We start from the raw sequence: 23,299 nt of genomic DNA, 5'->3' as shown, positions 1-23,299 counted from the left end.
ACCCGCTCAGCTCCCTCAGAAAGAACCATCAAGCACTGAATGACAATGCACTAATGCTGCTTTTAATGGCACAATAGAGAAGTATAAGGTTTTGCTAGCTTGAGCTAATAATACTAGTTTAAAAGATGTCCACTGACACTAGCAGGTAGCCTCAAAACAAAGGCATCCTAGACTATGAGGCTGTCAGATGGCAGCACAGGATGCAGATGGTTCTGGCTAGATCTAGAGGGGTGAAAATGTTAAGACTGCTGACCCAGCACTATGATCGCATTGGGAGAAGATCCTTTTATCCTGCAGATGATCTGGTCCCCTGTGCCTTTTACTTGGGTGGGCTATAGAAGCTGGCTCCCTTGAGTATTCCGTTTTATTAATACACATTTTGTTTCAGTAAGATGCCATCCACTGCGCCTGCAGGAGTCGTCCCGGGTATTTCTGACTTGTGCTGTGTACAAGTGTGTTTGACAGCTCGAACAGCTTCTCTTCTTACAGCATTGTTCGCTTTATTATTAGACAAAATATTAGCAATGTGTCCTTTCCCATATCCCCTGCCATCAAACCCAATTAGATCCGAAGTTCTTGTCGACTGTCTGGTTTTAAAATCTGGGAGACAGTAAAAGAACCAACTTTCCCAAACTCCACATTTTTAACACTAACTAGTTCCCACGTCTGGCCTTAACCTCTATGGCTATCAGAGGAGCACCGTGGAGAGGTGTGTGTCTCTTCCGGGCAGTCCTTGTTTGCATTCTGTCACATACCTAGTCCCTGCTCACTCCAGTCAGCGTGTCCTCCTCAAACCCTTCTTCCAGGAGCCATCCATGCTTCTCAGCCCTGCTGCCTATGTGTGTGGCCTCTGAGCGAGTCCAGTGAAATGCAGTGAAGGTGAGCAGACAGGAGGCTGCGGGTGGACTCTTAAGGCACTTCCTCTACATCTAATGGCAGGTTGGCCCCCCAGCACTCTCCAGAGTAGGCGACCCGACGCATCCTGGCTCCTTGTTCAGACAGCTCGCCAGTGAGGAAGACTCTTCTGTGCCGTCACTATTCAAACTTGGCTGGCTCTCCAGTATGACTAAGTAACATGGCAGCACACCCACTCACTAAATAAATACTTGTGCGTGGTTTTTCCTCAAGGTGCCTCTTTGTCTCTATAACACTCCACTCTTCTCAGCCCGTGATGGGACCTGGCCCCTCACCAGTTAAGCCTTGTTCTTGAGCAAGGGCAGTTGACGCTTTATCCGCCCTTACTGATGCCTTGGTTATGGGCACTGCAGGTGGAGTTTGCAGTGAGGTCAATTGAGCCACTTATACACAAGCTTGTAAGACCAAGTTATTAGGTATTTCCTGACTTTGAAAACTGCATGGTATTCTCTACTACTTCTAAGGTGTAGACTCTGGGGAATATAAAACAGGAGTTATTTGGGTATACCAGAGTCTGAAAGACATTCTCCCTGGAAATACAGATATATATATGACAAGAGAGCGTAACTTGGGAGGCTGCTTCACTTCTGGTCTAGATGGGATGATAGTTCTGTTACAGTAGAGGACATTTTCCACAGACATCTACATACTAAGAGGTAGTATGGCAGTTCATTTCAGTGCAAGACTGAATCAAGCTTCCTGTGTTTGGGGAGAAAACTTATGTTTCTTTCATGGAAACTAGATACTCTAATAGTTTATTGGATTAAAAAATTGAAGATCCTGCATTTCTAAAGAGCCTTTTACATCAAGTAGACATTCTCATTGCCAGAGTGGAAGTCATCTGAACTGGACACAGATGAGACTTCCTCAGCCCACTGCCTTGACACGAATCCAGTACCCTCCCTCAGAAGAATGCTATAAAAATTGCTCCAAAGCCCCTTTGAAATGGCAATAGTGCAGCAAAACCACAAGTAAACAACTGCCTGTCAGCCTGTTATTTCAAATATAGACTAAAAAGCCAACAGGCATTTCTTTTTTCTGTGTGCAATTTCTAAAAACAAATCATTAAGTTGAAATATCAAATCTGCACAGTGCTGTCCCTTCACAGAAGGCAAGAAACTGCCGGCGTGTCATGTGGGAGGCCGTCCTCGGTGCTGTAGGCTGTGAAAGTGGGCCTCCCTCAGGGTCTGATTGATGTGGAAGTAAGGGCCTTGGCACAGTGCAGACTGCTCAGCCACCGGCTGGGGGGTGCTGGGGCAGGATCCAGGGAAGGCCTGGCTCAGGCTGTTCTCTGGCCCACTGGCCCTGTCCGGGCTGTTGATGCTACTGCTGCTGCTGCTGCTGCTGCTGCTGCTGCTCCCACCACTGTCACTGCTTGAAGACTGGAAGGAAAAGGAAAAGCCAAGGTCACATCAGCTTGCCTTGCTTCATGAAGACTTTGCTAGGGCTCACAATGTGGCGACCTATTCAGAGTCCTCTTCCTAACAGCTGGATTCAGTTCCACTATGCACGGACACCATATTTTCATCGCCCACTCATAAGCTACACTTCTAAGCTATTTCCTGGTTATTGTGAAAAGAGCAGCAATAAACAGATGTGTGAGTATCTCTGGTAGGCTATGGAAGCCTTTGTATATGCCCAGGGGTACTACAGGGTCATATGCAAAGAAAAATGAAATTAAGTATTTTGCCTGAAAATGGGTGAATATAGAAATTATTATATCCAGCAAGTTATTCCAGAGTCAAAATCAAATACACAGTTCTGTCACATGTGAATTCTAGTCTCTTAAGTTTTTTAAAAAATATTATTTTTATTTTATGTGTATGAGTGTATTGCCTGCATGTATGTGAGTGCACCCATGTCGTGCAATACTGCGAAGAGGGCTTTGGGGATCCCTGGAACTGGAGTTAAGGACGGTTTGTAGCCACCATGTGGGTGCTGGGAATAGAACCCAGGTCCTCTGCAAGAGCAGTCAGTGCTCTTAACCGCTGAGCCGTCTCTCCAGCCCCTTTAGTCTCTAATTTTTCAAAGTGTGTTTATGTCAAGTGAGTGGCCATGAAACAAAAAAGGGGACCATGAGAGGTGAAAAGGAGGCTTCCTGAAGAGGGGTGGAGTGAGAGATAATGAGATGGGAAGATGGGAAGGGACTCCGAGGTAGGAGAAGAAACAGCTGAGACAATACAGACAAATGCCATGAACCCATTACTTCCTATGCTGATTCTATAAGTAAACAGATTAATTTAAAAAATCAAAATCTTAAGCCGGGCGTGGTGGCACACGCCTTTAATCCCAGCACTTGGGAGGCAGAGGCAGGCAGATCTCTGTGAGTTCAAGGCCAGCCTGGTCTACATAGCGAGTTCCAGGATAGCTGGGGCTACAGGGAGACCCTGTCTCAAAAAGACCAAAAAAAAGAAAAAGAAAAGAAAAATCAAAATCTTACTATTCCCCAGGAGCAGAAACAGCATGAGCAGGAACCCTGGGCTGCCAGGTTCACAGGAGCTCAGCAGGGGCACTTTAAGATACACCCTTCATCTTTGTCATCTTTGTCTTAATGCCTTACATATCTGCTTACCCATTCCAACTGTGTCCAAGATCAAGGTGGTTCTCGCTGGGCGTGATGGCAAACGCCTTTAATTCCACCACTCAGGAGGCAGAGGCAGGCAGATCTCTGAGTTCCGACATGGAGGCACACACTTAGAATCTCACGAGGAGGTAGAGACAGGATCTAGCCTACCCTTGAGTCTGAGGCCAGTGAGATCCTGCCTCAAAAAGTGGACAGTGGTGTCAGTGTCAATGAGACCTCTGCAGACTCAAGCAGACAAAAACCCAGCACACAACTGTGGAAATGGACAGCAGGCCCCAATCTTAGTGGAAGAATTACTGGCAGCTGATGACTGCTGGGTGAGGGAGAGCCAATCTTCTTAAAGGGAGGGGCTCTACATAGGCTGACTAAACCCCGGTAGATGAACTTGCACTGAGAGACATCTGAGGACACTAACTTGACATGACAATCCTTAACACAAATGACAGAATGTATGAATTCCAGTGGAGGAGTTATAGGAGGGCCAATGGGGAAGGAGGTATAAAGATGATTAAGAGACAAAATCAAAGTGGTTCTCAAAGGGCGTGGTTAGTCCCAGTACTTTGGAGATAGGCAGGCAGATCTCTGAATTCAAGGCCAGGCATAGTGAATCCAGGCCAACTAGCTACAGGGAGACCGTCTCAAAAAGACAAAAAAAAAAAAAAAAAGATAATTAAGATGTTCTATATGAAATGCATAAAAATTCAATAAAATTTTTTTAAAAACCAAAGTGGTTCTCAGTTTCAAGGCTGAGACAGGTATGAAAAAGGCTGGTATAGGTATATAAAAGGTATCTCCCCACCAATCCACAAAAATAAGGTGTTCCTTTAACAAGGTAAACTCTGGATCCAAGAGGGCTGAAAATCTGCCAATTCTGTCAACTCATCCTGTACACAAAATGATGACCTACAGCCACTTAGGACACAAAACAGACTTACAAAGTTCTGTTGGCAACTTTGCAGTTCAATACAGTCAGGTGCGCATGACTGTGCTGAGTTCTTTAACACAACCTGTGTTTTGCTTATCTTACAGAAGCTACTCATAAGTCCCTGATCAAAGCAAATCACTCAAGTTGACAAGTTTACAACTACAACTATCCTGGAAGGAATCAAAGCATGAGGAAGGGTTTGAATCATGAGGTGGTATAGAATCTTCTTGTAAATTTGGCCCTTTGCTATATCCAATTTATGTTCCCTTTCACAGAGGCATATGTTTTGAAATATTTTTATAACTATGTAAAGTCTACACACAAAAGACTGGAAAGAAACCAGACTACAAGAGTTGTTAGAATGAAAGGATCATACTTGCATATTTTTCTATCACTTACTATCACTTTTTTGTAATGGAGTTATTATTTCCATTATGAAAATAGGTATATAAAAACTTTCCAGATATGTAATTTTTTTGGTTTGGTTTGATTTTTCTGAGAGTTTCCCTGTAGCCCCAACTGGCCTGGAACTCACATTGTAGACCAAGCTGGCCTCAATCTCACAGAAATCCACCGGGCTCTGCCTCTTGAATGCTGGGGTTAAAGATGTGTGCCGCACCATGCCTGGCACAGAAATAACATACTTTTAAAGTTGGTTTTTTTGTTGTTTTTTTTTTTTGGTCTTTTTGAGACAGGGTCTCCCTGTAGCCCCAGCTGTCCTGGAACTCACTATGTGGATGCCCAGCAACATTTGTTAAAAGGTACACTTCTAGCTCGCTAGTGGGGTGGGATTTGTTTGTGCTAGTTTTTTAAGACAGGGTCTCACTATATAATCTAGGCTGGCCTGTAATATTCAGCAACCCTCCTGCCCCTACTTCCCAAGTACGGGATTACAGGTGTAAGGTGTGTACAACCATATTTTGTTTTTTTTTCCCCAAGTTTATTTTTAAGTCTTATAACCCAACTTATAATGACATGGATAATAATGTCTAATGTAGCCTTATTTGTACTGGCTAAAAAAAAATTACAATTTAAACATCTAATAACAAGTTAATTATAATGCATCCATTTCATGTATACATACCACAAAATTATACTCAGTCATTACCAATAACACTCGAAATGTGCGTACTCTAATTAGACAGACGTCTTTAACATCTTTTTTTTAGTTTATACTAAACCCTATATAGTGTATAACCTGTGTTTTAAAATCCTTTTCTTTACTGTATGTACATGTGTACATCAAAAGTCTAAAAAGATACATTTGACAGGCATTTAGAATTTGGATCTTATATTTTATTTTTAGTTACTTTACTTCCAAAAGCTTCTAACCAAAACTATTTTGAGGCAAAAAAAAGTGATCATGAGTAAAGAATGCTATTATAAAACAGAGTAAGAAAGCTGGAGAGATGCTCAGCAGTTAAGAGCACTGACTGCTCTTGCAGAGGACCTGGGCTCGAGTCCCAGAACCCACATAGCAGCTCAACTGTCATTAACTCCAGTTCTGGGGGATCCAATGCCCTCTTCTGGCCTCTGTGCACGCTGCATACATGTGGTACACTTACATATATGCAAGCAAAACACTCATACACATAAAAACATCTTTGAAAAAATAAAGGAAAAGCTCCTGGCTTCTACATAAAAATTCTTTTTTTCTGGGGCTGGAGACATGGCCAGTGGTTAAAAGCATTGGCTGTTCTTGCAGAAGACCCAGGTTCAACTCCCAGCACCCATATGGTGGCTAACAACTGTCCATAACTCCAGTTTCAAGGAACCTGACGCACTGCACAACACAGGTGCATTTACATACGTGGAGGCATAACACTCATACACATAAAAATAAATCAAAAAAATTTTTTTCTGGTTGGATAACCTCTCACCGGGAGAGCAAATCTCTTACCAAGGACTTCCTTCACCCCCTCCAGAGGAAAAGAAGAAACAGGAATGCCTGGAGCAAAACCCAGGTGCCTACTTAGGGACATGAAGGCCCAGGATGCTTTAAAGTCACCAGGTCTTTAGCCACACAAAAAGGTAGTTTTGTGTGCTGCCTGTCCCACTGTCCTTGGCCAGCCCACAGAGTTGAAATGCAAGGCTTCCCACAGTTAGAAACTTAAAATGAAAATACCCTGAACCAAAGTGAATGGGAAGCCACCCCAAAACACATTTCATTATTTTAAAAAAAGCCTATAGGCCCACAAGGCAGCTCAGCAGGTAGAAGGGCTTGCCACCAAGCCTGCCAGCCTAGATCCCTAGAACCCACGTGGTAGAAGAAAACTGATTCCTGTAAGCTGGCCTGTGACTTATATACAAGTATGCATATACATGTGCCTGAATAGACACACACACAATAAATGTTTAAAAAAGAGGTAGGAGGAAGCTGGCATGGTGACATGGGTCTATAATCCTAGCATTGAGGAGGTAGAAGCAGAGGGATCAGACAGTCAGCCTCAGCTACATAACCAGCTCGAAATTAGCCTCTATATAAGACCCTAGCTCAGAAAATCAAAACCCACAAAAGGACTAGTGTTTCTTCAACTTGTAATCACTTACATGGAGCAGATCAACACACTGTAAATAGGAGCACATCTGTATGGGGTCCAGGCAATGTGCTCTGTGTGTCTGGGTGTGTTGGTCTTTTGAGACAGGGTCTCCCTATAGCCTCAGCTGGCCTGGAACTCACTATGTAGAGGAGGCCGGCCTTGAACTTACAGAGATCCGCCTACCTCTGCCTCCCAAGTGCTGGGATTAAAGGCATGCACCATGCCCCCCCCCCGGGGGGGGGGGAGTTGGTTAGGCCAGCCCAGGCCAAAGAGCAAAACTCTCTCTCAAAAATAAAAACAAAAATAAAACACACAGAGAGAACAATCTGTCTCTTTCAGAGACACTGTTTTCACTGCCAATTCAGGCCTAGTTTCTCACTATTGTTTGGGCAGAATGCCACAGACTATAAAACCAGGGCCTTCTAAGTTAGGGTAAAGTCCACCAGTGGGTGGCACAACCAGTACAAATAAAAATGCCACATATGGTGAGGATAATTATTCTCTGAAGACTGTCTTCAATTATGCACAGGTGCATTGCGGATATACTGAGCCAAAAAATAAAACACATTTCTAAAGCACAGGCTCAAAAAAATTCAAAGTTGCTAGGCATGGTGTAGCACACCTTTAATGCCAGCATTTAGAAGGCAGAAGCAGGCAGATCTCTGAGAGTTCAAGGCAACCCAACTCAAGTTATGACAATTGATCTATTAGCTATCAAAGCAGTCTGCTTTATTGGATAAAGACCACCACTTTTCATTCATTCATTCATTCATTCATTCATTCATTCATTCAATTCATTCAAGACAGGGTCTCACTATATAGCCCTGCCTGGACTGGAACTTGCTATGTAGAACAGTCTGGCCTAGAACTCAGAGATCCACAAGCCTCTGCCTCCTCTAGTGCTGGGATTAAAAGTGTGCATCACCACACCCAACTTCTGTAACAGTGCTTTAAGACATATACTGAAGTAAAAGTGTTTTATTTTCTAAAACCAAAAGCTTTGAATAGGAAAAACCAAATCAAATTGTTCTTGTTTAAAGGAGATGCTACTTTTTTTTAAGGATTTTTAAAAAAATTTTATGTGTTCAAATGTTTTGCTTCCATGAATACATGTGCACCACATGCATGCTGGTGCCAGTGGAGACCATAGAGGGTGTCAGATCCCCCTGGAGCTGGAGTTATAGGTGGTTCTGATTGTAAGCTCCCTAATATGTGTGCTGAGGACCAAACTCAGGTCCTCTACAAGAGCAGCAAGTACTCTTAACCACTGAGCCACCTATCTGGTCCCCAGGAGACATTACTACTTGATGGGATGGTTCTGAGAGTTCAAACTATCCTGCACAGAAGTGTTATCCTGGAAAAGGCACCAGATTCTTTTACCAAAACTGGTGGCATGCTGTTTGCCAAGAACCACCCTGTGGATAACCCGGCTATGCCGAAGAATTATGTTTTGAAAACCTGTACAAAAAGAGACGATGTATCTAAGCCCTTCCACCCTCCTACTGCAGAAAGTACGGCGACTCCCAGAGGGAGCTGTCCTGATCAGACGCTGAATCGCAGCGGGCATCAGCTGTTCTCATGGCTAACTGCTGTCCAAACAAACGTGTGTGCCTGTTACTAGGGCTGCTCAATCATTTGGTAAATATTTACTGGGCTTAATCAAGAGGAACATGGTGGCAACGTATTCACAGACAACCAGAGTCCACAAGTATACAGGGACAAAAAAGTCCAGCAATGCATGCTGGGTGAGCTCCCTGTTCCATCAGGCCTGTAAGACAAGGAACAGCTTTTCACTGATAGGAAATGACAAACAGGAATAACAAGAACTAGAAAGCAAATGTGAGAATCTTGGGGGGACTGAAGACAGGCTCAGCAATTAAGGGCACTGGATACGCTTACAGAGGACCCAGGTTCAGTCCCAGCACCTACATGGGAGCTAACAACCACTTGTAACTTTAGTTCCAGCAAACCCAACACCTCTTCTGACCGCCAGAAGCACTGTGCAGGTGCAACTCATGCAAGTAAAACACTCACACACAAAAAGTATCTTTAGAATGCAAAGTTGATATTGTGGTATGACTGGACCCATGGCCAGAACCAGTGGAACATGAAACATACATGAGAGATCATATCCAGATTACAAGAGCCACCAAGACTGCAACCAGAGGTTCTGAACATGGGAGCCTTGGGCAGGTGCACATGGGAGTGAGGGTTCCAGCAATCCATGCCTGATAAATGAGGTCTGGGGAGACAGATCAGGGGCCCACTGGAAAGTTTCCTCATAGATCAAGCAGAAGGCAAGCTGAGGGGACTGGATATGTTGAAAAGTATATGTGCCATATCCTAGAGGAGGTGAGAAGGGCTCTGAAAGGAGGCTTTCAGCTGACTCCGAGGACTCAGGACAGGCATGGTGAGCAGCGGGTGCTCCGGAAACATTTGCTGAATACAGAAACCACTACTCACACTCCCAGGAAGTTTTAACAGAGCCAGCAAGGATGCCGGGCAGGGAAGGAGGTAGGGCCGAGCTGCAAGAAAGCATGGGGGGCAGGGGAAGCACCCAGGAAGCTGGAGGTGAGTTAGCAAGAGAAAGGAACACATTGGCCGACCAGAAAGGAACCAATGTATAGGCAAGAAACCTGAGGGGAGAAAAATAAGGGAGAGAACTGAACAGGCTTTCAGGAGCCTGGCAAGAATGTCTGACAGGAAGGCAGGACACTCCATCCTCAGCAGAGGGAAAGCTGCATCAATGGTGAAGCAGAGAGTGAAGAAGTCCTTTCCTTGGTCCACAGCTTCAGATTACTCACCAGAGATGAAGAACTCAACTCCCCAGCTAAGCTTGCCTTTAATTATATTTTTCCAGGATGTGACATCAATTTAACAGACAACCCACTTATACCACAGCAGAAACTAAGCACCCCTAAATACTGTTTCTACTAATAACCATCAGAAAGCTGCCCAGGCAGGACTATTAATTGCTGAATCTGTCTGCTTCATAAAGTCAGAACCCAGCCAGGTATGGCAGAGCACGTCTATAATCCCAGGACTCTGGAGGTAAAGGCAAGAGAATCAGGAGTCTAAGGCCAACCCAGCTCTCTGGGTTATGACACTCTCCCAAAATAAAAACAATCACAAGACAGAAATTAAGCTAGGAAGAGGATGGTGGCTCCTCCCTGCTGATTAGCTCTCACAGTACTGAAGGTCCCATGCAGGCTGCAGGGAACCATCTACAGTCTTACTCAGCGCTGGGCTCACAGGGCCACAACTACCTACATCCAGGCAAGAAGTGCACAATAGTAGCAAGTCAGTAACAGGGGTAACCAACCTTTCTGACTGGACCTGAGGCATACTCCATGGGAAGGAACCCATGTCTGGTACAGTAAACCTATCAAAAAGCCAGTGGCTAGGGAGGTCACAGGCCTTAATGGGGAGGCAACTGCTGTTGTTTTGCTATATGGTCATGATACACCCATCAAACTGCCCTATCAATAATTATGTTTTTGTGCCCAAAGATTCGTGTTATCATCTGTTTGGTCAGAGAAGCTCCTTTTTTGCAGTAGGCAACAATAACTGCAGAAACTCACAACTGGTCAGAGAGAAAGGAACTGCTGAGTGCTGGCCACATGTGAGCTTCTCTAACGCCTCCTCCAGGGTTCAGGGAACACCCTAGAAGATGAGGCAGAAAGCAGGTAAGAGCCAGGGGAAGGGAGAAGTGAGGTAAATCACTGCTGGAATAGGACATCACCTGTGCAGCCTCAGCCTCGCAGTTGTCTGTACTAGCACAAGACCTGCACATGACTGGGCCTGCCCAGGCCAGGCTGGCAAGATGGCCAGCGGGGAAAGGTGCTTGCCATCAAGCCTGACAACCTAAGTTCAATCCCTGGGACCCACAAAGTAGAATAAGGGAGAACCAACTCCAACAGGTGTCCACTGACCTACACACGTAATAATTTTTCTTTAATTGAAGACTGGGTCTGTCAGCATTCTGTCAGAGAGGACCTACAGGCAGCTAATGGTAGCAGGGGAGAGAGACTTTTCTTCCGGGGTGCAGTAAAGGACTTCACCCATGCTCCTCTAAGAAACCCTAATGAAAAATTACTGGGTCATCAAAAATAGTAAATAAAGAAATAAAGACAGGAAAGGAGAAGAGGGTCTAGGTTGGAGAAGGAAGGAGATCAGTGTGAGCAGAAACGTAAGAAGAGGGAGCAAATGGAAATACACACTACAGGCCTGTATGAAGAGCCACAATGAAACCTATTATTGTGTAAAATGAACGCAGAATTTTTGAAAATCAGAATGTACATGCATCTTCACTACTTGAACCACAGGATTACTCCTCTTATTACAACAAAAAGCATTTTTTTTTTAAAGGGAGACAAGGTCTCCCTGTAGCCCCAGCTGGCCTGGAACTCAGAGATCTGCTAGCCTCGGCCTCTGCTTCTGCCTCTACCTCCCAAGTGCTGGGATTTTTGGTGTACGCCACCAAGCCCGGCACAAAAAGCATTTTTACCTTCTTTCAGGCCCAGGCCTCTCCTCACCTCCACGACTCTATTCTTAATGCTTTCAATTTACAGGAACCGAAATTACTCTCACGCCCAGCAGATGGCACACATCTAAGGCAGAAGGATCAAGGGTTCAAGGCCAGCCTCAGTTATATATGGAGACGTATCTCAAAGGGGTGGAGGACTGGGCCAGGGCGTGGTGGCACATGCCTGTAATTCAAGCACTTGAAAGGCAGAGGCAAAAATAGCAGAAGTTCAAAGCCATCCCGAAACAGTGCATTTGAAGCCAGCTGCACTACCTGAGGGGTTCACTCTAGAGTCAAAATCAAGTTTACTTTCACTCTATGGTGGCTGCAGGATCAGAATGAAACATGAGACACGACATGACACAAGTCTCTTAGAGTGTCTAACTATAAAATAATGTGCACCTCCTCTAGGTCTCTTGATGCTGGTGAGCCCCGAAGACTGCCCGTTAATGCTGTGGACTAAGTAAGCAAGGAAACAGCGTGAGGTGAGAACACACGACATACCCCTTCCTGGGCCTCCACTTCCCTTACACTACTGCCTTAAATTCCGTCCTAGATGGAATATTACCTAACAAATCCATCTGTTTAAATCTCCACACGATGGAAAAAGATACGCAGGTGTGTCTCCTGTAACAGCCATTACCATTCCACTGCCGGGAGTAGCATGGTACACGATGACGTGGTGCCTGGCACTGCTCACATTTCAATGACACACACTGTGAGTAGAGTTCTTAAAACAGACTAACAGGACTCTGAATGGATCTTTTAAGACATTAATTTTCGGGGGCTGGAGAGATGGTTCAGAGGCTAAGAGCACCAGCTGTTCTTGCAGAGGACCTGGTCCGTTCCCAGCACCCACATGGCAGCTGACAACCGCTTTTATTTACTCAAGTAGAAGCAGTGTTTGTAAGTAACATACCTAAGTTCCAGAAGGCAAGTTTGCATGGGAACTTGTAATTTATAAAGACAGTAAAACTGAAGCCAAGAGCAGCACCCTGTACACATAAGATCCAACTCAGACCAGTAAGGCCAACTACCAAGCGAACTCTGAGGGGTTTTTTCTCAAGTTTCTTTGAAAAAGGGTCTTACACTATACCCAGGCTGGCCCAGAACTCACTATGTAGTCCTGGCTAGTCTTGAACTCATGGCAATCCTACTCTGCCTCAGCCTCTCAATTGCTGGGATCACAGGAATTCGAACCAGAGAGGCTAATCTGGCCCAGTTTGACCCAATCTCAGTAAATACCCACAACAAGAGTGTACTGCTGCCTTTATACAGGACCCAAAGGGAAGCCACGAATTAATAAATCATTTCACTTCCTGGCCACTAAGGACAGAATCAAGCCTGACTTAGGTGTTAACTACTGTGATTCATTTATAATGGCTAAAAAAATTTAATCTCGCCAGGTGTGTTGGTGTACATGTCTTAAATATTACCCAGCAACTGGGGAGGCAGAGGCAGGTAGATCTCTGTGAGTTCAAGGTCAGCCAGGGCTGCATAGTCACTATTGTCACTATCATCATCATCATCTTACACTAGCAAATTATACCTCAATTTATTTTTTTGTTTGTTTTTATCTTTTTTTGAGACAGGGTCTTCCTGTAGCCCCAGCTGGCCTGGAACTCACTATGTAAACCAGGCTGGCCTTGAACTCACAAAGATCTGCTTGCCTCTGCCTCCCAAGTGCTGGGATTAAAGGCATGCACTGCCATGCCCAGCTAGCAAATTATACTTTAATTTAAAATATAGTACCCTGGAACTGGGGAGATAGCTCAGTTGGCCAAGTGACTGTTGTACGAACATGAAGACCTGAGTTTGGATTCCCAGTACCCACATAAGAAGCTGGGCACAATACTGTGCACCTGTGATCCCAGTACTGCAGAGGTAGAGACAGGAGGAGCCTGAGGGCTTGCTGGCCAGCCAGTCTAGCCAAATTGGCAAGCTCCAGGTTCAGAGGGAGATCCTGTCTCAAAAAATAAGGTGGAGGGCAAGCAAGATGGCTCAGTGGGTGAAGGTACTTGCTGTGCAAATCTGGCAGCCTGAGCTCCATCCCAGAACCCAAAGAAAGGTGGAAGGAAAGAATTCACTACACAGAGCTGCCCTCTAAGGTCCAAACATGCCTGTGGCACACATGTCCCTACACATATACAACATGCACACATACACACACAATTTTTTTTTTATTTAAATAATAATAAGGGGGATGGAGAGTTGGCTCAGCAGTTAAGAGCACTGGTTGGTATTCAGTTCCCAGCACCCATGTGGCAGCTAACAACCATCTCTAACTCCAGCTCCAGGGGATCTCACACCCTCTTCTGAGCTCCATGGGCACTACATGGCATGGGTGTTCTTATACACACACAGGCAATACACTCATACACATAAAATAGAAACAAATTTTAAATTATAAAAACAAGGTAGAGCTGGGCGTGGTGGCACATGCCTTTAGTCCCAGCGCTTGGGAGGCAGAGGCAGACTGATCTCTGTGAGTTCGAGGCCAGCCTGGTCTACATAGTGAGTTCCAGGGCAGCTGGGGCTACAGGGAGACCCTGTCTCAAGAAAAAAAAGTTTCAGAGGAAAAAAAACAAAACAGTAGACCCCCCAATCCACCCTTTACCTTTTTTGTTAGAAATCTGTTTTTCAGGCACTACCATTTCCAGGGAAATCCAACACCTTCTGACCTCCATGGGCATTGTACGACACAGATGCACTTATAGACATGCAGGCAATACACTTGTGCACATAAAATAAAAATAATTAATAAAATATTGAAAAAAAAAGTCATTTAAAAAAAATTTAAAGAAAACAAATTTTTAAGTAAAGGGCAAAAACGGATGACAATTCCTGTTCTTGGGCATCGAGACCACAAGGGCAGATGGAGGAAATGCTGGGGCTGCTGGATTTTCCACACGAGACGCGAATGGCGGCCTCTAGTCTTTGGTTTTCCTTCATCCCACTTAGCACATTAAACAAAAGCCCAATTACTTTCCTATTAATCTCTTAAAAAAAAACAGGTTTGGTTTTGTTTGAAAAAGGGCCTCACTGTGTAGCCCTGGCTAGCCTGGAACTTGCTATGTAGACCAGGCAGGCTCGAACACAGACACCTGCCTGCCTTGGCCTCCCAAGTGCTAGGATTAAAGGCGTACACCACCAAGCCCATTATAAAACAGATTTTTAGGGGCTGGAGAGATGGCTCAGCGGTTAGGAGCACTGATTGCTCTTGCAGAGGACCCAGGTTCAATTCCCAGCACCCATATGGCGGCTACGAACTGTCCTTAACTCCAGTTCCAGGGGAATGTGATGCCCTCGTCTGACCTCCACGGCATTGCGCAACATGGTGCACTCACATACATGCAGGCAATACACTCATACACATAAAATAAAAAATAAATAAAATATTAAAAAAACAGATTTTTAGAGGGAGGAAAAATGCTACAAAAATTCAGTACTCCACTCAGTGGATTCTAAATGGAATTTGTTCACTGATGGGGGGGTCCTGACCTACATGAGAGTGACTGTGGATTGTTGATAAACAAAGACTAGATCAAAGTGAAATCCTATTAGTGAGAACCAAATACTGCGAGATTTATTTTGGTGTGTTAAGAACCCAGCTGTCATCTATGAGGCTAACCCTTGGGCATCTCTGTCACTGAAGCATTTCTCCACTGGTGTGACAACTGTTAAGGGTCAAAAATTTTAGGTGGCATAATTTAGCAATAGCATCACTTAATGTTTTGCTCCTTTTCCCTCCATAGCAGCTTTCCAATTGCACACACACAAAGTCTTCCCAGAGTAAAGCACTCTTTCAGGAAAGCAATTTGCAGACTCTGGGAGTGCTCCCTGCCTCTGCCCACTCTCCATCCTTCCTACCATCACGGCAGGAACTTTCTAGAACATGAAAGCAAAACCCTTTTAAAAGGGATCTTGCTTCCAGCACAGACTTGGGAAAGTGGGTAAGAAACCCCAACCCTACCTGAGGAACTACTAGCAACCAATGGATGCTGGGAAGGGAAGAGTCAGTTTTGTTTAAGGGTGAGACACTCTTGGTAAGTTGACCAGGCTCCAGTCAATGAAGCCACATTGATGGCAATTTGGAGACACATACCTGACTCTATAGGCATATTAGAGTACAGAAATTTGGTGTGGGTTTAGTAGTCGGAGGGTACAGATATAGGAGGGAAATCTAAATATGATCAAAATATATTCTATGAAATTCGCAAAAATTCCATTTATGAAAAGGATCTTGCAAACACACAGGGTATACACTGCATACTTAACAATGAATACATTTTATCTTGAGGATAATCAGGTTTATAAACTATCAGAAGTTGGTTGCTGAAATACAAAACCAGGGGGTTCAAAGATAGGATTCCAAAGGTTTGTAAAACTATGAGGGGGGAGGGGGAGGGGGAGGGGGAGGGAGAAATATACACACACTGCTTGCTTCACAGGAAAGTACCTAGCTTCCTCAAAGGGGTCATGACTCCAAAAGAGAAGCAAGGGCCAGGTGTGGCAGCACTAACTATGATCCCAGCACTAAGGAGGCCGAGGGGGCCACAAGTGTGAGGCCAACCCAGTTTACATACTGAGTTCCAGGCCAACCAGAACTACTTAGTCAAAATAACCAAAAATAGCTGGGTGTGGTGGCCCACGCCTTTAGCCCCAGCACTGGAGGCAGAGGCAGGTGGATCTAAGTGAGTTCAAGGGCAGCCTGGTCTACAAAGCAAGTTCCAGGCCAGCTGGAGCTACAGGGAGACCTGTCTCAAAAAGACAAACAAAACCAAAGGGGGGTGGAGAAATAAAAAGGGCCGAAAGCACTGCAGTCAAGTCAAGTACGATCAGTTAGTCTTTGAACAAACATGCTTCTTTCCATGACATCAAAGACTGGGTATTTGGCTCACCAGGCAAGCACACTTCCTACCTCTGTGTCCCAGGAATCCTGAAAGACAGGGTTTCTACTGCTCCTTTTGGTCTGGGGGGGGAGGTGGTTCTCTTCTTCATTACCATTTCTTCTCCTTTTCCTGAAATTTAAACACAGAGGAAAACTAATCCAGTAACTGACCTTTTAGAGACTTCAATTATAAACCATGACAATATACAAACTTACCCTCTCACCTCAAAACAATTTAATTCACCACATGACATGCCAGTAGGGTAAAAGAGGAAGCACCCTATCACTGGGTGCTAAGCAAAAACAGTGCCAGCAAGGACAGGCTTCCAGTGGGAAGTCTAATTTCTAAAAGGAACCTGGCAACTTTAAACACCCATTGGGAATAAAGTAACAGGAGGAGGTTAATGATTAAGCTTGTACTATCAGCCAAGGGTTTTTCTTTCCACATTCCCTGAAATTACAATTCTGAATTTCCTAACTTTACGCCCTTCCGCGGGACATTTAAGTGGGGACTGGCCGACTCTGACTACTTGCCCTGAAATCCATATAAAGAGGGTGCCACATAGGAATACACAGGTCTGCGGGAGTCTCTATCACATTACACAGAAGCTCTATGCCCAGGACAGCGCAGCACCTTTTTGGGCAGTCACTGACAAAGCAGCATTCATCATCACCCGACCACTCTGGCTGCACTACCGGCACTGTGAGTGCTGCGCTTTACTGGACGCAGCTTTCAGACAGGGAACAAAGTGCTTCAAGTTTCCAGGTTGAAAAGAAAAAACATACCTTCCTCAGGCAAGCACTCTCAAGTGTCTGAGAAAGAATGCTCCTCTATGCTTGCTACAAGAATTAAGTGCTATGAGAAGGACTCTTAATCCCCAGCTAGAAAATAGAAACAAATTTAAAGATAAATAGCTTTAAGACCACCTGTCTGGAATAAGACTGCTCAAGATGGCAGCCACCAGGGGCTAGAGATGGCTCAGTGCTTAAAAGCATTGGCTGCTCTTGCGGAGGACCTGGGTTCAGTTCTCAGCACCCACATGGCAACTAACAATCTTATGTAACCCCGGTTTCAGGGGATCCAATGCCCTCTTCTGGCCCCCATGAGCCCTACACGCATCGTGCACTTACATATATGCAGGCCAAACACTCATAAATATTTTAAATGGCAGCCACCAATCATGTGGCTATTTAAAAGTAAATAAAATCTAGGTCCTGCTGCCCACAATGGCCTATAATTCTAATTCCAGCACTCAGGAAAGAGAGGTGGGAGCCATCAATGCAAGTGCAAGACCAGCCTGGTCTATACAAGGACCAGTCTGAAAAGGGTCATATAGTGCAACTGTCTCAAAGATACAAAATTACTTAAAAAACAAAACAAAACAAAAAACCCTCAGTTCCTGCTAAGTGTGGTGGCTCATGCCCATAATCCCAGTACGCAGGAAGCTGTGGTAGAATTGTTGCATGTTTGAGGCTAGCCTGAGCTACATACTGCATTCCAGGTCAGTCTAGTCTACAGAGCAAGAGAGGCCCTGTCTTACTACACTAAGCACTATAGCTCCTTCACTATGAAAGTTCTACTGGAGACACTCTATGTAGCTTTAACTCAGCACAAAGACTAGCGCCATGCTCACCTCACTAACCAGTACATGCAGAAAAGGCAGGTGAATGAGCGGTGCACTAGCACCAACCCCCACCAGCAGCCCCTCCTTCAAGCCTGACCCTGTACCGACCTGACCAGCAGCCCCTCCTTCAAGCTGCTTCATGGCAGCTCTGTCAGACTCAGAACCGTGCTGGACGCTACTCTGTAGCCACAATGCTCAACTAAGACCAACATACTCGACTATGCAGGGTGCCAGACTCCATCTTTCTAAAATATGCCTGGTGCTGTTCCCCAGCTATTCCTACACCACCCTTTAGCACTGCGGGGCCAGCTTCCTCACAGGCTCCATGAGTCATGTCAAGAGTGTGAATGACACATCTACAGAGGATGGTCCAGTCCTGCAGCTGCTGTCACTCTATCTACTCCCACTGCACCACTTTCCAGGAGAAAGACATGGGAGTCTGCAAACCCAGCAGCGTCCTTTTTTTACCTCACTATGTAGCCCTGGCTGGCCTGGAACTCATGTACGCCAGGCTGGCCCAACCACAGAGATCCACCTGCCTCTGCCTCCAGAGTGCTGGGATTAAAGGCATGTACCAAGTCTTCCAGCAACACCTTAATGTACAACCTCACGTTACAGTGCAAGGACCTGCTGTTCATGGACAGGGTCAAGAACCTTTTAACTGCTTCCATGCTGACACCTGTCCTCCCTCAAGAGCAAACAAGAGAACGGCTGCTTCCTCTTGCTCAAGCCTCACTCCCTACATGAATCAGTGGCATGGTGGGGAGTGGTCAGTTAGGACTACTTCATATGCTTGAATCTCCAGAGTCTAGGCTTCAAGGCTGATGAAGCTGTATTGCATGTTCACCAAGCAACAGAAGACTGCTCAGAAAGCAGTCCCCAGCTCTGTGGCTGTATAAAATTGATTGGGGGCTGGTAAGATGGCTCATCAGATAAAGGTGTTTGCTGCTAAGCCTGAAGACCTGAGTTCCACCTCAAGACCCACACCGTGGAGGGAAGAAAACTGACTCCAGAAAGTTGTCCTCTGACTTCCATACGAATACTATGGTACATGGCATGCCCACACATATACACAATATTAAATAAATGTAATTTAAAGTTTTAATAAACAAAATTCATCGAGGACCAAAAAATAGTGAAAAAAGTTCTACTGGGTGGCAGTGACTAGAGATCAGTATGTACAAAGGGCGTATCAATCATAAAGAAAATGCTGTGAGCCGGGTGTGGTGGTACACGCTTTTGCAGGTGGATCTCTGTGAGTTCAAGGCCAGCTTGGTCTACATAGTGAGTTCCAGGACAGTTGGAGCTACACTACAGGGAGACCCTGTCTCAGAAAGACCAAAAAGAAAAAAAAAAAAAGAAAGAAAATGCTGTGAGGTTCAACTTTCTAGTAGATCCAGCAAAAGGCACGGGAGAGTTTTTAAAATTGGAGGAAATAGTCTTCTGTGGAGTTAGGAGCTTTCTATGTGAGTAGAGGTAACGACAGGCCTGTAATCCTAAGGGTTGAGTTCAAGTCTCGAACTTGCAGGAAGAACTGTGTTCAGCTGGTGCTGACTCAGTGATTTGTGAAATAAGGTTTTTTCTGTTTCCTACCTTTCTCTCAGATCAGACAGCACCTGCACAGCCTCCTTGAAGTACTTGAAGATTACAAAGATGAATGAATACCCGGTTTTTGTTCTGGCATAGTTTCCTGTTCTTTTGTGGCAAAGGATTGAAGCCAGGGTCTTGTACATGCTAGGTAAGTGCTCTACTGAGCTGCACCCCTTTATACACCAGGTTTTAATTAACTGTTAGGTGGGTATGCTATTATAACTTGAACTAAGAAAGAAGCTTCAGCTTTTGCCCTAATACTAACAGATAATTTACATGTAAAGCAATGTCTGCTGGGAGCCAGAGACACTCAAAGAGGTACTCAGGGTGGGGGAAGACTGGCTCCCAAACTCTCACTTTATCAGTACGCCAACAGCTGATGATGCCTGGGGCTGCTGAGTCACTCTCACCGAACTTAAAAGCCTGACCAAAGTTTGTCATTTCCTCCTCTGTAATGGAGCATTTTTCTATCCGGTAACAAGAATATCAAGGGGAAAGCATGGCAGGAAAACCCCAAGAAACATGAAGTGGTTCCATAGATTTCAACTAGCCCCTGGGAAAGCCACAGAAAACATCCCTGTCTTCTATTGTCAGTTTACCTCCTCTCAGGCCTCTGGATGGCCCTTTCCTTTGGATGGTAACGAATTAGAATCAACTCTACCTAGTCTTCATTCTCCTTCCTGGGTTTTCTAGATGCCATCCTTGAAACATCCAGGTTTCAGTGATCTTGTTAGTAACTGGCACTGTTCCTGGGTCCTGATCATTCCACCTCACATTATCAGCATTAGTACTGCCATAAAGCAGCTTGAAGGGATGCTGACGCCCAGGGTTGGTACAGGGTCAGGCAGAGCTCGTTCACCTGCCTTTTCTGCATGTACTGGTTAGTGAGGTGAGCCCAGCATTTATGCCATAGCCAGGTTATAACTTTGGCAAGCACCTAGTAATTGATTAGATTCTTCCCTCTCCACCCAGGTTCACATAACTGCTGGGCATCTGTTACTCTCAAGGATGGTACTTTTCATATTTCATTACTATCCTACCTTCACAGACATCTAGAACCTACATAAATGTCATCTTAAAAGTATAGAAATTATTTATTTAAAGACATGGTCTCACTATTTAGCATTGCCCTGGAACTTGCTATGTAGACCAGACTGACCTGTAATTCAGAGATCTACTTACATCTGCCTCCTATGGGCTGGGATTAAAGGCCACTATGCCCAGGACACCTGGCTCAAATGTTTTTCTTTCTTAATATTTTATTTATTATTATTTTGAATGTATTGCCTGCATGTAGGTAGGTACACCAGTGTTGTGCAATGCCCAGAGAGCTCAGAAGAGGGCGTCGGATTCCCCTGGAACTAGAGTTACGGATGAGTGTTAGCTTCCATGAGGGTGCTGGGAATCGAACCCGGGTCCTCTGCAAGAGCAGCCAGTGCTCTTCACTACTGAGCCATCATCTCTCCAGTCCTCAAATGTTTTTTTAAAAAGTAAAAGATGCAGGGAGTGGTGGTGCACGCCTTTAATCCCAGCACTCGGGAGGCAGAGGCAGGTGGATCTCTGTAAGTTCAAGGCCAGCCTGGTCTACATAGTGAGTTCCAGGACAGCTGGGGCTATGCTACAGGGAGACCATGTCTCAAAAAAAAAAAAAAAAAAAAAAAACTCAATTCTTAGTAGAGGTTCTTCTTCAACCCATAAAAAAATAAAGCAGACACCGTTACCACACACCCCTCTACAGCCTTCATGGTCTACCAGGATATAGTCTGAAAAAAACACCATCTTAGATGAGCCCTTCATCTTGAGACTGAGGAGCCAGATTCAGAGACATGAACTGACTTGGCAGAGCTAGCTCACAAGAGAGGGCAGGGAAAGTCTGTCCACATCAAACAGCTTCTTTAAGAAGACACCAGAAGTTACAAACATGTCCAGATTTGTGTATGTACTAGATAAAAGGAATCTGCTATCAGTACAAACACAGATTATTTGTGTACAGTATTGGATAAAAGTAACAGGAATCTGCTCTTGGTAGAAAATACTTAAGACTCTTTCAGGTAAGTGAGACACTCCAAGAAAATAGCCAAAGTACAAACTGTGTCTTAAAACCAAAAAATGGCAGTGAGCTCAGGCTTACTGTGTCTGAAGGTCCCAATCCTAATACTAATGGCATGACTGTAACTGGGCCACAATTTCAGATTGGCCTGATTCAAACCTCTCAACAGTCTTTAATAATTGGCAAGATTAGTAGCTCAAGATATCTGTATACAGTAAGATTAAACCTTTGGCACTTATTATAATTTTGGCAGGCACCTTATAATTTCAGATTTAGTTCCCTTTTCTTTCCTGCACAAGTACAGGCTTCTCTGCCTCAACTGCTATGTGACCCAGATCAATATTCCAATTCAGTCTAGGGACCTCCAAATTTTCACTACTGTACCGAATAACCTCAGGATGCTTTGGAGACCTTGAATCCCACGAAATAATTATGTTTTGGAAAACAGACCTTGAAAAAGATTACATTCGCAACCAATCAACAAGACGTATAAGATCCCGAGTATAAGCTATGATCTACCTTACCTAAGCTTGGGGCCACTATGGAATACAGGAGTGAACGGGTCAAACTCAAGTGTGTTTCATCAGAAAAACGGCAAAGGAGAAGTTGGTGACCTACAGGTCTTCAAGTTCCTGGGTAAGGGCTTTTTCTAATCTGAGATAAAACTAGTTCTCTTCACTTTGGGATAGAGCATGCAAACTTCCTTCTTCCCACCTTCTAGACAAGGAAAATGAGATGGAGAAAAAGAAATCCAGCTTGATCCAGACTAAAGTCCTACGAAAAGGCCTGGGCTCGGAGGCCGGTAATAGTCACACCTCAACTTATCCCACCTCCCGCCTTCAGTCAAACGGCTCCTCGGTCCAAACAGTTTAGAATCCTGCCTGTTACTGCGACAGCGCAAGTGGGTCACGACCGTCTGAGTCCATCTGCCCTGCTGGGCTTACAACAGATCAGGGCAGCGCCGCGGTCTGCCCTAAGCCCTCCCAGCTGCACGGTGAAGCCCAACCCCCTCCGTCCTGACCTAGGGGCCCCAGCAGCTCCCCGCCCCACGGCCCTCCTGGCGCCTCAAGAAGGGGGCTGCCTCTCCAAGATCGGCCATTCCTCACCGCCCCCAGCCACCTAAATTTAGGACAGGGGAGCTGGGGGGGGGGGCACCCTCTCGGCTAGGACGAACAAACTTCATTCCAAGAAGCCGGAGAAGGAAAGAAAAAGACGTTAGGGAGTATACTTGGACCCCAGTAACCTCGGGCTACCCAAGGGGTCCGAGTGTCAGGTCTCCCGCGCATCCCTCTCCCCGCCTCTGATCGCCGAGCAGCACAGACAGAGCCTCGCACAGCCCGACCCGGGCTTCCCGCGACCCTCGGCTCCATCCCGCGGGTCGTCGGGCGAGGGGCCGGAGAGGAAGTGGGTCCTTCTCTCACCTGGGGCGGAGGCGCTCGCTCATGGCAGCTGGCGGAGAGGAGCGACGCGGCACCGCCCCGCGCCGACTGCTAGCAGAGGAAGGTTGTTCCGGCGACAGCCACGCCCACCCCCTTGGGTCTTGGTTCGGGCCGCCTCGCGGGTGGAGGCCGCGGACGCTGAGTACCCCGTGGTCCGACCCGTACCACTGCTACTTCCGGCGTCCTCTCCGCGCCCCCCCTTGTCGCAGGCGCCG

At 45.5% G+C, this 23,299-nt stretch overlaps 2 protein-coding genes across 5 annotated transcripts in view; one reads left to right on the top strand and one right to left on the bottom strand.

Annotated features, from left to right (window-relative positions):
- Positions 1-1,124, top strand: part of Cog1 (component of oligomeric golgi complex 1) — a 12,258-nt gene extending 11,134 nt beyond the window's left edge. Inside the window, exons 14-15 of one of the 3 annotated variants that reach the window (XM_008831488.3) lie at positions 389-426; positions 940-1,060. In XM_008831488.3, coding sequence (XP_008829710.1) covers positions 389-391 — 3 coding nt within the window. In that variant the 3' untranslated portion in view covers positions 392-426; positions 940-1,060. Of the gene's footprint in view, positions 1-388 lie in introns of all 3 variants that reach the window. The other 2 variants (XM_008831485.2, XM_008831487.3) reach the window with 2 other exon arrangements.
- Fam104a (family with sequence similarity 104 member A) lies at positions 41-23,273 on the bottom strand. Of its 2 annotated transcripts, none has more exons than XM_029562736.1 (3): positions 23,067-23,273; positions 16,411-16,510; positions 41-2,297 (listed from the first exon to the last, which is right to left on the bottom strand). In XM_029562736.1, the coding sequence occupies exons 1-3, from the start codon at positions 23,087-23,089 to the stop codon at positions 2,046-2,048; spliced, it is 375 nt and encodes a 124-aa protein (XP_029418596.1). In that variant the 5' UTR covers positions 23,090-23,273; the 3' UTR covers positions 41-2,045. The 2 variants fall into 2 exon arrangements, with proteins under 2 accessions (XP_029418596.1, XP_029418595.1); XM_029562735.1 differs by lacking the exon at positions 23,067-23,273 and adding an exon at positions 16,597-16,674.
- Positions 23,274-23,299: the final 26 nt, after the last annotated feature.

Source organism: Nannospalax galili, unplaced genomic scaffold, assembly GCF_000622305.1.
Source record: "Nannospalax galili isolate Female #2095 unplaced genomic scaffold, S.galili_v1.0 scaffold634, whole genome shotgun sequence".
In the NCBI taxonomy this organism is placed as follows: Eukaryota; Metazoa; Chordata; class Mammalia; order Rodentia; family Spalacidae; genus Nannospalax; species Nannospalax galili.
Note: the sequence above shows the minus strand (reverse complement) of the source record. Positions and strands in the feature narration are given on the sequence as shown.

What these genes read in the sequence shown, in the direction of transcription:
- Fam104a (XM_029562735.1), bottom strand. Translation starts at nt 16,634, where the DNA reads ATGTCATGTGGTGAATTAAATTGTTTTGAGGTGAGAGG. An exon ending in AATTGTTTTGAGGTGAGAGG is followed by an intron (nt 16,511 to 16,596) that starts GTAAGTTTGTAT and finishes TTTAAATTTCAG; the next exon opens with GAAAAGGAGAAGAAATGGTA. An exon ending in AGGATTCCTGGGACACAGAG is followed by an intron (nt 2,298 to 16,410) that starts GTAGGAAGTGTG and finishes TTTTCCTTCCAG; the next exon opens with TCTTCAAGCAGTGACAGTGG.